Below are 13,612 nucleotides of genomic sequence, written 5' to 3' on the forward strand. Positions count from 1 at the left end.
TCGAGCCCGTCAGTGGAGGAATATAAGACACGAAGCCCCGGGAGAGAAGACAAAACCGGATCTTGGACCAGTGATAAGTTACCTTGCACAGGACAGTCATCACTCCATCAGAATCAAATGATAAGAGTCCAATTACCGGCTAATTTAAACCACCAGTCAAATATGAGCAGTAGAGGATGATGGAGCCTGCCGCAGAGGATTTCATGTTTTAATAGTGTTCTGCAAGTGAAAAAGGAAATTGAAAAATCTTGTATTATTATTAAATAGGGCAGTGTAAATGACCTTATCTATGTCACATTAAATCCATGATGCATTCTTGCTCCTTGCTACTAAAATGACAAATGAATAATCTCATCTGAAGAACACTTACCCACAGACTCCTTCACTTTTCTTCTTATGTTTTTTTGGTGTTGTTTTTTTGAAGGCTAATCAATCTCTCACTCCAAATAATCTATATGGCCTACATTGTACTCAATCCAACAGCAGGGGGTCTTGTCCTCTAATTAATGTGACTTGTCCCTCTGCTAAACACTGGATCGGTTTGCAAGACTGCTGCATTATTCAGCATAGCCGTGGGTGAGAGAGGAAGTCTGTGGTCAGGAGTCACCTTTCTCCAGGCAGAGTGGCAAAGAAGGAGAAATGGAGAAGGATGAAAGAGAAATGAAAGTAATGGAAGAGCAGTTGAGGGGGAGGTAGAAAGAAGTTGGGGGGAGGATATGATGAAAAGGGGATAGGAAAAGAAATAAGGCGAGAGATTAAAAAGAGGGGAGAGATCAAATGGTCGATGTGGTTCAAGGCGAAGGAAACTGTTAACAGACCACATCCGTGTGAGAAACCGCGGGAGGGTCAGAGGCTTATAGACAGGAAGCCCATGTCCACTTGTCAGTTTTCTGCTACTGCTGACAAACCAATCATAAAACCACACAGATTTTTTTTTTTGTGCTGTGTATGCATTTTTGACAGAGCATCCAGTGATAAACTGACAACGACACATCTATTTTTTCCCCCTTGTTCTTTTATTGTTGATCGTTGAACAAACCCCTTCCCGACCCAAAATAAATCTTTCTTCTTCCATCTCCCTCATTAAATACACACCTTGCCCCACAAATACAATGGTCAAAAACACAGTAGTCATGTACCATTGGTTCTTACAGAAACACGCAAGCGAAATCAACGGTACTCTCATGGCTGTGGCCACCACTCCGAGAGCAGTCATGAGAAAAAGCTTTGGAATGGTAAAAGTACAATGCACTCGCACAATCGCGGCTGCTGGAAAACACAGTGGCTGAAATAAATGATGTGGATCAGAATATTTTGAAATGAACTAAATGATATGCAAAGCCAAGACAATGAATTCACACATGCTTTGACAGACCTGTTTTACTCAAGAGAGCGCTGGGAAAAACACTCAGGGACACGTTCATACTCTGTTGTTAAAATTTCTGGCAATAAACTCACAAAATGGTCATTTACAGCACATTCAGATTCGTGGTTATGTAGTGGTTACTTACTGTACGTCTTTACTCTGGGCAAACATATAGTATATTATTCACATAGTATTCACATAACATTAATATACATCTGTATGTACACATTCCTTCCACCCTCGAGAAAAAATGTCCAGGCACTTCCTGTTGTACTCCAGCGATCACGTGTCAGATCACCCGACTACACTGTAGCTACTTCATTCTTCATCCTCATCATAAACAAGCTGCTCTAACAGTGAACATGTGGGAGCCTGATGATGTGCGTATACTGTTAGATTCCTCACATTCTGGTGATCCCACATGAACCAGTGAACTGCAAACTCGCAGCACAGTTCGCCTAGCTGCCATTTCTCAGCTTCTGCAGGTTTCAAGGTGTCTCTTCATGTTTATTAGGGCAGACATTGAAGTGATGCCTTTACCGCCCTCCTTGAAAACCTGCATTTTATGGAGTTTCAGGAGATATGATGGAGTATAACATATTTTAAAGGGTAATAATGGAGTGTAGAATAGATATATTTTGCTTCCTGTGTGTGTGTTGGGGTCTTTTTTATGGATGTTTCAAAGCTGACACAGATCATTATGTGTATCACACATGCCAACCTGCCTGAGCGTCTCCCATGGATTCAGGCATTAACAGTTGCAGTGGTCTCCAGGCATTGGCCAGTAGGTGAAAAATAGTGTTTGTCCATAAAGTATGTGATAAATGGATCTGTGGGCAAAAAATTACCACCAATGTGAAAAGCCCAATATGTTCAGTAAGGAGTGGTGATGTAAAATAGCATTGTTTTCCCTTTGCACAATGTTAATTCCCCCTTTCTTTATTTAGATTTATTTTACACCACTAGGAACAACAACTAACCTTCATGTCAAAGTTGTGAAAATGAACCCCCTACCTAAAAGGGTTATAATAAAATTCAAACTGGCATTTCTTGGATCAACAATTTACAGGACAACCAAATTCAGAGGTTTTAAAACAACAAAAGAGTAAAATAGACTAAAACCTGTAACGCAGCACTGGTTTAGACACTTCACTACAGCATTAATGGAACATCATTTTTCACACCACCACGATGGCATGTCAGTACAGTTTTCCCGCTCCTTTTTCTTTCCCACTGGGTATAAAATACAAACAATCACTTTGGAGTGAGAACATTAGCTGATGCAGTACATATTGTATGTTTGTAGCCATATATCAAGATGAAGCAGTAGAACAAAGTAAAGAGAGGATTCAAGTCAGTCAGTGGGATTGGCACTGAGACAGTAATGGGACAGGAATCTCCCGTGGTGGCGCCCACTGCTGTGGTCCCTGGAAACGTCCACCTATAGCACACGTGGTAATCCAACACAAAATATTATGGCAAAATACAACACATTGCACTACTGTACAATTTCTGCATCAAAACTGTTGAGGACTGGGCTGGTCTCTTCTATGCTGTAGGCCTGTTAAAATCTCTTGTTGCTGTTTGTATACCAGTATGACAACCATTTTGATTTATTCAGTGATTTGAATAAATCTGTCCTATCGTCAGAGAATAAGGCAGTTTATGGTATGGTAGATAAGTCATGCCACAACCACAGTGGACTGCTGTTGTATGTAGCTCTTAGAGAGAAGAAAATGCTTCCACATATAGATAATGCTGCTGTGACTCTGGAATTTCATCCAGGGCCCTTGCTGTTTGAATGAAACGATGAAACACAGCCAAGGTGAGCCTTCTTCAGAATAGAGTAGGTCCATTTTGTAGCTCATGATATTGTTTTGCTGCTACAGAAACCCTTAGCACAAAAAAGCTTTAGTCCAGAGGCAAAGAGGACCAAGAAAAGCACAAAAAATATCAAAAGAGATAAACATCACCAACAAGGAGGAAATCACAGCTGTACATTAAAGGTTAAAAGTTAGAACCTTGACCATATTTTTTTTCCTTCCATTCCTTTGCAGTCCTTTCAATGCCAAGTCCACAGGTTCGAACATTAAAGTAGAAGGGCCACTAGGTGGCCTTAAATCAAATCTCCAGCGCGTGGGATACCTCCGCCGTGGTAAACATTTAGTTGCTATCTTCCTTCAAAGCAGTCCAAGTACTCCAGGACAAGGTCATAGCAGAATCGATACTGGTCCTGGGGAAAAATACAATACTTCTTAAATTTAAAAAAAAGTGTAAACACAGCAATAATAACAGAAATATTCTTGCAACTTTGAAACACATTGCCTTATATATTTACAGACTCTCTCACCAGGGACTCCACCATGTTGGGTTTGCAGTTGCGTAGTGTTTTGACAGCATAGAAGATGTCCACCATGTTCTGGTACTGGATCATCTCAAGGAGAATGTTGCAGGCACAGAAGGTCCCACTGCGACCACCACCGTTACTGTGGAGGAGAAGAAGTGTTATTTTAAAAAAAACATCTTAGACATACAGTACCAGTAAAAAGTTTGGACACACCTTCCCATTCATTTGTATGAGAAAGTGTGTCCAAACCTTTGACTGGTACTGTATGTCTTATCTTTTTAATTTAATTTCCAATTTGTTTTTTATTGCTGAATGCTGTCTTTTAGTCACACTGGCAACATGCCTCTGGGGATGGCAATGTCAGTCAGTTGCTCAGTTGGTCCACCACTTTGGTCCAGACAGAAACATATATACTATTGGCTGGATTTTAATTGCGATCATGTTGGCATACTGATGTCAGCATTTAGCTCAGTACAGCCCCACAGAGCTGCTAGCGTGGCTATAGACTCTAAGGGGGATGTTTACTGATTAAAATAAATAAATATATAATAATAAATAATAATTACTGTCGGGGGCGCCTTTGCACTTTTTAAATTTTGCAGGGTATTTACTAAGACTTGAAATGTAAATTATATACTGGTTGAAGAGAAGATACTTTTGGATCTGCAAGTATGTGTTCATCCCACAAGAGGAACACTCTATGTGAGGAAATATGAGTTAAATATCCTGATGTTGCCAGCTCAACAACAAAATCAGTGTTTGAATGAATTATGAAAAATCACTGGGATATATTTGGTAAAACTTTTAAAATACATGTTCTATGAGCCCAAACAAGCAATTTTGATTGGTGCTGTTTTTCTTCAATGTTACCAGCGCAAAATCTCCATGCAGCCCTTAAGTAAACAAGGAGAAACGCAACTCAGCTGTTTAGTGCCTAAAAAGGGGCCGCAAATCCTTAGTAAATATCCCCCTCAGTCTTGTTTATTAAATGTTTTTAATGCATTATGTTATTTAAGCACATGGAAATCGCCTTTGTGTTTGAAATGTGCAACATAAATAACCATGCCCTGTTAGACATATAGTAGGTTTAGACCAGTTTTTATTGGTTGAAATTCTATTACACTGCACATACAGCAGTATGTACCACACATGTAATGTATATGTAATAGCAATATATACAGATATGTCTGTTTGTATGATGAATGAATGAGCCTCCTGTTTAAGTGGGTTCTGGAAGGAAACAATACAGTATAAATAGGACAGAATAAGTGTAATCTGATAACCTTGTTCTTATGTTCATGCCACCTTGTTAAAAAACAACATTTGATACCGTTCATATAGCAACATGTGGAACGCTGTAAGGAAGAGAAAATTGAGAAATAACGGCACATCCTGGCATCTCCTCTGAAATATTGTCCCGGTCATCATAAATGAGAGACAATATCAATAAACTACTAGAGGACACTCCACTTCCTCTCCTGAGACGAACCTGGGGAAGGTGGGCGTGGAAGCCTTCACAGCCAATACAAGCAATATTAAGGTAATCTATCGTCGTCAGTGCTTTGGCAGTCCTGGATTTACTGTAGTGAGAACCATCGCATTCTGTATTAAGCCATAATTGATTTGATCTCCATAATCTCTTTCCTGGTTGTCGTGGATAACACTGTATGACAGCACTGAGTGATGTGCTTTTGGATGGGGGCGGTGGGGATGAACGTGTGATGGGTTGGCAACGAGCCGGACGGCCCATTCATATTCATCAGCGAGCGTGCGCTCAGGGGGCTTAGGACAACAGAGGAGTTAGAGCACACAATTTCCATCCAGTGCACTACACCACAACAAAGCACATTAATTTACAATTTGCTATAAGACATTACAAAATACTACCAAGGAAAAGTACTTTTCACTGCATTACATTGTAGCAAACACCACAGAGAAGAGACACACTCACAGTAACTGCTCCGGTGGATAACACCGGTGGTGATGACTGGTCATGATTTAATAAGACTTTAGGTTAAAATGCACCTTTAAATGTCTGTCTTCAACAATTTTAATGTCTAGCCAAGGACTTTTCAGAGAGAGATTAAATGTATTTCTGCCTTGCCTCCGTGTCTTTTAGTTTATCATACATGTTGTTAACAGATTACTCACAGGCAGTGGACAACAGTGCGTCCTTCTCCACACTCCCTTTGCCACTTGTGCACTTGAGCCAGCAGGTTGAGGAAAGCCTTCTTAGAGTCAGGAACGTCACGATATGCCGACCAGCGCAGGAATTGGAACTGACACACCACCAGCTGGCCCTCTTGGAGCTTCAGATGAGACATAAAACATAAAGCACATGGATGAGGAGTGTAGTTAACTGTCATGTGTGGGTGTCACATGCCTGTGCACTCTCTTGTCTGTCATTGTGTGACATTTTCTGGTTGTTTCAGTGTTTCTGTGTGGGCCGCTTAACACCCATGTTTGAGTGCTCCCCGGGCTGCATGCTAGCACTCTCAGCTTTGCTCACTCAGCGGAGTGACTTTGAGAAATATGGGTCTGCAGGTGTAAGTGGGGCCCAAGCTGTGTGTGAGAGGGGTCCCTGTGTGTTCATAACCTTGTCCTGGAGCATCTCACCTAATACGTAGGGACCAGTGGAGAACTATAACTCATGCAAATTGGGCTGGCAAAGACACCAACGATGCATGGAGGAATTGCCTCAGCAGATGTGGGATTTACAAAATGTACTTTTTTTTGTACTACTCTCTTACCCACACATACATATGCTTACAATGCACTTCCTTTGACTTTTACTCCCTTCCCTTGTATATCATTGTCATACACAGGAAACGTACACACTAATGCACTGAGAAAGGGGCAGATATAGGGAGAGGTGTGTGTTATTTCTGTGTGATTTGATTTCTCCCATGCTGTGTTAAGCTGCCCTCTCTCCTTGACAGTGTTGTGCACCAAGTAGAAAAAAAGGCGCCATAGGTAGAGAGGGGAATGACAAGGGCAGTCGACAGAGGACGTTAGGATGCCAATCAAGAAAGGAAGTTCTGTCATGCTGCTTACAATGGCAGCGGGGAAATGCCTTGCATACAGATTTCTTCAATAATTGGTTGACAGTGATCCTGAGCAGAATGCATGCATGCGCTTATGCAAATTCCTGGGTGTAAAAACCATACCTGCATACACACACAGCCAACACAATGAAGTGTCTGAAGTCAAAATGAGTGAAGTTTGTGAAGTCAAAATGAAAGAAAAGTCTCCACAGATTTGGAGACTTTTCTTTTTTTTCAGTTGAGAAAAGACCACACTGACATCCCCTGCGCTCCCTCTACCATGACAGAACTGTCAGTGCCTTTATTTAGCCTATTTCACGAGTTGTGCCTAATTCTCAACTTTTTATGAAATACGTGACATGATTTCTGAACAAATCAAAGGTGAAAGAGTATCCTGCAACGGAAAATATGGCATGCACTATGATGATGAAAGGCCTTTCTTTAGTATGCCAACTGGCACCTAAGAGAGGGAAGACGCCTATGTAATGACAAGAAGAAATTGAAAAAGGGATAGACTGACCTTTATTGCATGCATGTCAATGGGCTTCTCTTGCATGTTTTCCATAGAAATGGAAGTTCTTAGAATGTGTATCACTCTTATGGGAACGTCTTACAGAAACACTGGTGGCTCCAGCTCAATTTTCTGGACAGCTGAATATCAAAACAATGTGCTTTGTACCATGCATAATATAGTCTATGAATATGTTTTTTCACTGATCTGCAATTGTGCTCAGTACAAATCTCCAGGCTATATTTTAGTGTATTTATTTTTTGTTTGATAACCTCCTTTCTCCCATGAGGCATACACTCGAGAAGGGCTGCTGTGTATGCATAAGAAAGCAATATAGACAGATAATAATGCAAAGGCACACACTGCGTAGAAATCCAGCATTAAGTGAAGTATTCAGCCTTTGAGTTTGCACATTAACACAAGTTGCATAGAAATTCAAATCATCATCTTAAGATTTCAAGTGATTTTTTTGCAGCCAAGCCTATAGTGCTTTGACTTTGAGGACTTGTATTAGGATTTTAGATGCACATTACAGGTGGCAGCTCTAAATGTACTGTAGGTAAAATGTCACATCTGAATTAACAGCGAGGACCACAGCTAATGCATTTCTAATGAGGTTCAAGTTATCATTTGTGAAATACCACTGAGTGGAACAACATGTCCTGTGCCGGCTTTGATACCATAATGACTCACCCTTGTGACGTTCTTGACCCGAAACAGACGAGTAATGACATCCTCGTCTGCTGACATGGACAGAAACTCCACTTCCATGGGCCCGTACTGCTGTAAACCAGGCTCCGGCCAGTACTGAACACATGGCTACAGGTAGAATTCAGAGAGAGAGGAGAGATTGTTTTATAAGTGATGAAATGTGGCACGTACAGAACTTGAACTAATGCATTCTTCACCATTGTGACCAGGGAAAATGCCATTTCTCTTCAAACTTGGGATTTTCAAGGACGAGAGGACTTTAAGAAGATAAAATGGTGAAATTATGCAAGAAAATAAGTGTGTGTGTGTGTGTGTGTGTGTGTGTGTTGGGTGGTCTGCATGCATGCACTGTTCTTAAAAAACAGAGCAAAGTCTAGCAGATATGCAGATGCATAGCTATAAAACCAGCAATGGTAAGAGTGGTATCAGTGTAAGCCTTCACTGAACAGGAGGTGTTAGGATGCCACAGCAGTGTTAATAAGGAGAGAGAGGCAGCATGAGGAGGGAGAGAATTAATGTGCTTTGAGAGATTGCAACAAGAGGGAGACAGAGTACTCCAGCGCCGTGAATGAACTCCACAACAGAGTTCATAACAAGATCTTGCAATGAACAACCTAAAGTGGCAATAACTCAATTCTCAGGCGAGACCCAAAAGTGCTGCATTACACTGAAAGAAACAAGATGAAAAACATTTAAAGGGGAGCAGATGAAAAGTTGGGTTGAACAGGGGTACCTGCAATCTGTTTTCTCTTTCTTTTAACCTCCCTCAACAGGGTGTTAGAGCACAAAAACTAATTCGATGAGCACATCATACACAGTGATTAAAGATTAAGAGTATTTATTGACATCCACAGTAACAAACTTGTCAAGGCCATAAACAGTTGTGTTAGTGGTTTTCTGATTTGGACAAACATCTTTTGGTAGGATACTTTCACATTGGTAGGGGTAGACATACTGTGAAAACCGTCAACACTGCTCAACTGTCTGTACCCACGCAGCACATATTTTAGTCATATTTTAGAATAAATAAATGAGAGTAATCAGTCTGGAACAATCATAGATTGGATCACTTTCTATTAGTCAAAACAAATGTCTAGAACATGTCTTGGACCATTTCAGTACATGTTATCACTCAGATTTCAACAATACATCTCTTTTGCTTTTATGCCGATGACTCACAATTGTACCTTTTGTCAAACAAAGTGACTTCAACAAGCTGTCCACCCTACATAATGTTTTAATGTTCTATTTTTTGTAGTAGTGTGTGAAATTGTGGTTCCACTGTTACTAGTTATACTGTATCTCCACCAAAGACACATTTTCCAAGGAACACTGTAAGAATCTTAAGGACAGATTTTACAACAAACTAAGGCAGACCTCGGACAGAAAAAAAGATTAATAATTTAAAGTGAGCACTTGCTTTTCCAGGGCTATGATACGATGCAATACATATTTCACATGCTTAATGATTAAAGTTTGATCATACAAAGCTTGTAAATGTTGCATTTATACCTCAAAACCAACAAAAAGAAACCTAAGATGTGGATGGAGGGTGATGCAAGCCAGAGACTTTGAGACTCCAGAGATGTTGCATAAGCCATTATCTTAAACATTCATTATCTTCAAGTTTTACAGATGATTTCTGTGATTCATCCATACATGTATTAATTATATAGATATACATGGGATGATATAGAAGTACTTGGACGTGCTCTTGTAAGAGTTGTTAATGATATGTTGATGAAAGCTGAAGTTAGTGAATGCCCTGTGGTGATATGTCTGATCTAAATCCAGTGGTCAACACACTGAAATAAAGTATTCTTATTATTAAATCCCTAGGACTGGAATCAATTGGTTTTCTTTGTCTACCAGGAATTTTCTTGTGTCTATTGATAGGCGCAGGCAGTGTCTCTATGTGGTGTCCCACAAGGATTAATTTTGGGACAAATCCTATTCTCTCATTTCAAGTTTTCCTCAGGCTTCATTATTAACGAGCATTTATTATTTAGACATTTATTTCCATTAAGATGCCAATGATACCCAGTTGTATCTATCCCACATAATTCAGCAACGCTGTCATCTCTACACAACTGTTCATCTGCCATTAAGGGATGGATGTCTGCCAATCTCGTTCAGCTTAATTCCAACAAAACGGAGATCTTAATTATTGGCTACACACGTTGGTAGACAAGTTGTGCCAGCTTTTGGCTCTTTCACATGTATGATGTCCTATCTGCTAAAAATCAGGAAGTTACACTTGATTAGAGTCTGAGTCTGGAGGCTTACAGTATGTTACTCCTGTAGGCTTGTGAAGTCCTGTTTCTTCCAGCTGAGAAATACCTCAAGAATGAAATCATTCCTTTCTTTTACTGACACTGTTTTACATAGTTTAATTTAATCTGCACTTGGATAGTCACAATGTGACCACCAATTACCAACCAGCCTCTTGACAAAATACTCAGATGATTATTTTTTTCCATGCCTATACATTTTAAAAGAGACTTTAAGATCTATTGCTGAGTTTTATGGCCCCCTACAGTATGGCACCTGAGCCACTAAGTCCTTTCACCAGCCAAGGCTTTGCCATTGGGACTCCAACCAAATGGAATAGCTTTATGAGAGGAGCTATAACTACTTCAAAATCTCTCCTTAAAATTAATTTTCATTTATGGCATGCATTTAATTATTTGTTTCATTATGTTTTTAATTCAATCTAGATCTCAGTCTTGTGTGATGTTTCTGTTCATTCCATTGCTATAATTAAAGTATTAAAAAAAGGAACAGGGAATATTGCAGTACGGAGAAAGACATATGCTCATGAGAAAAAGTGGGGCGCCAACAAAAAGAACCCTGAGATGTGGCTGGAGGGTAATGCAAGCCTATTCTCCAGAGATGCAACTTGAGGAAGGGAAGGAAAAACTGGGGCGGGTGTTATCTGTTGCCTTGAGATCAATGTGGTCAGGGATCAAAGCCCAACAAAATGGCATGAAGGAACTAATCCCAAGCACAGTAAGATACAGAAACAGTGAGGGGAGGGTATGTCAGGAAAAGTTTCAAGTAAAGTTCAGATAACCTCAAGACTGAAAGTAAAAACTTTCACTGCAATCAGCTGCGCCTGTGTGAGCGAACTCAACATTTTGCTACATCTCTTTTTCCTTATGGTGTCAACAAATCAATGGCAATAAAATAGTACATAACACTTCGACCTTACCCAGGCAGAGTTTGACTGGTTCAGTTGGTTGAGCATGACCACTGCTGTGCAGCCGTAGTCAAAGACCAGCCTCCAAAAGTCTGCCGTGGTGCCCGGAAGAGGGTGAGGGGTCACAATAAAAGCAGCTTGTCGGTGGAAGCTGTCAGCGAGAGCAGCGTTGATGTAATTGTTGCTTTCCCCTTCTGTTGTTACCAGGAAGGCCAGGGCGCGATCAGGTGGCAGCACATCCATGCTGCGGTTCTTCTCTCGGTTTCTGGGCAACAGAGCAATGCTGCATTCTTCTACATCCAGGTGGGGAGTCACCGAGTTTAGCGTCTGCAAATGGAAATATTAAAGAGGTGAGATGAGAGTGAAAGGAGTATTAAATGGAATTGAAGTGAGTGTTGACAAGATGGAAGGCGTGAGGAACGGTGAGACAGCAGAGGAGATGTTGGAGAGGAGGAGGAGGAGGTGGGAAAAAAAGCGAATAATACAGAAGGAAGGAGGACTGGGAGACAGAGAATGCCAAGAATCCAATAATGTTAATTGAAAGAATCTTTAATACTCTGAACATCACGTTGACAAACCGATTTCAAAGAATAAAGAATAAATTAGGCCAACTGCATAATAAAAGGGAGTGTAATGAAGTTTTAGAAGAAAAAAAAAACTCAAAAGGAAATATTGCATACCAATTTTCTTCAATGAACTCTCTGTTCATTTAGCCGTAATCACATTAGACAACATGAAAAAATATTTGGATCATTAATACACAGCATCAATAATAGATCTGTGACTGTGCTGATTGCAGTACTACCGGTTGGCTGTTTGCTGTCTACAAGATGACGGAATATATATAGGCAGAGAGCTCATTGGGCAGTGGGAAGGGTTTCAACAACGATGTCAGACAGATAAGTTTACAAGATCAAAGCAAGGCAAGTAACATTTTCCTTTATGAAGAACTAACAGTTTGTAATCAGAGTGTTGCACCATCTAAAGTACTGTTCCCTAATCATAAACAATACATTCATCATCATTTCTATGTAGTGTATAAGAATAAAACTGTATAAAATTAAAGGAGGAGCTTAAGCCTTTCCAGTATTACTTTGAAATGCTAAACCTGGAAGCAATGTGGCTGCTGGTTGAGCACTGCAGCAGGGGGATGGGGGGTGGATGAGGCAGGTAAAGCATGTGGGAACACAGCTGGCTCTTTTCTCCTAATCAACATCTAATAAAATGTTCAGAGACCGCATTCCTACAAACCAGGAGGAGGATTTTTCAATGACAGTCACACAGAATCAAAAGTGAAAGGAAACCTGCAATACACACACACACACACACATTTATGGATGCAAACATGGCACACACACATTCATTAGTCTATTCCTTTCTGCACTCTCTGTTGATTTTAAAATGTCTGTGCTTTCAAGTATATTTCCACAACAAAGCAGATGTAGTTACTGTCTATTGTTTATGTAACTCTCTGAATACTAAACAAATATGCAGCAGCAACAGAAAATATGCAATTCACATGTATTTGTATATAATGGATCATCAATATGGTGGCCTCCAGGCACGACTTTCATCTGTCTCACTATGCAAAGCATCAGCTTTCAAACATCAAAATCCATTAGCACTATTATCAATAGTAGTATTAGTAGTAGTAAAATCAATTGACAGTGTAGTAGAACTAGTAGTAATAGTGGTAGTAGTTTACTGTAGATACATGCAAGGGATGTAATCCTTTATCTGTACAGTTTACTTCGTAGTTCTATAGTAGTATTAGTAGTGGTATGAGTGGTAGTATTAGTATTATGTTGTTACTAAAAAAACTGTAGCAGTAGAAAGTAATAGTAGGCTCTGTTAAGGTAACTGAAGCAATTTTTTGATGATATTTAATAAACTGCATTAAAAATGCAAATGACTGTGTGTGTGGGCAGTGTAATTCAGAATACATGGTTGCAAGTTTCATGTTTTAATGGATGCATAATTCAACAAAATGAAACTGCGCTTAAAAATTGATTGAGGTCAGGCTGTTGTACCACCCTGCATGAGACTGACCTGAAACTCTTCCCGTAGTTGGGAGGAATTACTCTGGGAATCAACTCGCAGCATCTCTTTGTACGTGACGGCAAACTCGTTCACTAAGATGGCCGTCTCTCCGCACAAACAGGCCTCCAGAATGGCATCGTGGATGAAGATATACTGCTCCTGCAAGAATAATAGACATGAAGCGTATATGTGAGGGCTGTTGTGGGTTTCAATTAACATGTGAGAGTATGTTATAGAGTTGCAAACAGCTTAACAAAGAACACATATAGATATAAATAAAACAAAAGACAATATGAAGAATGGCTAATTTTCATAACCTGCCTTCTGAATTAAACATGTGCTATAAGGTTGGTAGTGTATCAAAGCTCTTAGAGAATAAATAAATATTTCTAAG

The 13,612-nt window shown here is 40.0% G+C and overlaps 1 protein-coding gene across 2 annotated transcripts in view; it reads right to left on the reverse strand.

Moving 5' to 3' along the window:
* Window positions 1-1,362: 1,362 nt before the first annotated feature.
* The window catches only part of ptprub (protein tyrosine phosphatase receptor type Ub), a 167,749-nt gene continuing 155,499 nt past the window's right edge, over window positions 1,363-13,612 (reverse strand). For both annotated transcript variants that reach the window (XM_044358650.1, XM_044358652.1), the window contains 6 exons: window positions 13,228-13,377; window positions 11,191-11,505; window positions 7,962-8,087; window positions 5,865-6,022; window positions 3,717-3,852; window positions 1,363-3,599 (listed from right to left, as the gene is read on the reverse strand). In XM_044358650.1, coding sequence (XP_044214585.1) covers window positions 3,537-3,599; window positions 3,717-3,852; window positions 5,865-6,022; window positions 7,962-8,087; window positions 11,191-11,505; window positions 13,228-13,377 — 948 coding nt within the window. In that variant the 3' untranslated portion in view covers window positions 1,363-3,536. The remainder of the gene's footprint in view (window positions 3,600-3,716; window positions 3,853-5,864; window positions 6,023-7,961; window positions 8,088-11,190; window positions 11,506-13,227; window positions 13,378-13,612) is intronic.

The sequence above is a fragment of the Thunnus albacares genome, chromosome 8 (assembly GCF_914725855.1).
Source record: "Thunnus albacares chromosome 8, fThuAlb1.1, whole genome shotgun sequence".
NCBI lineage: Eukaryota > Metazoa > Chordata > Actinopteri > Scombriformes > Scombridae > Thunnus > Thunnus albacares.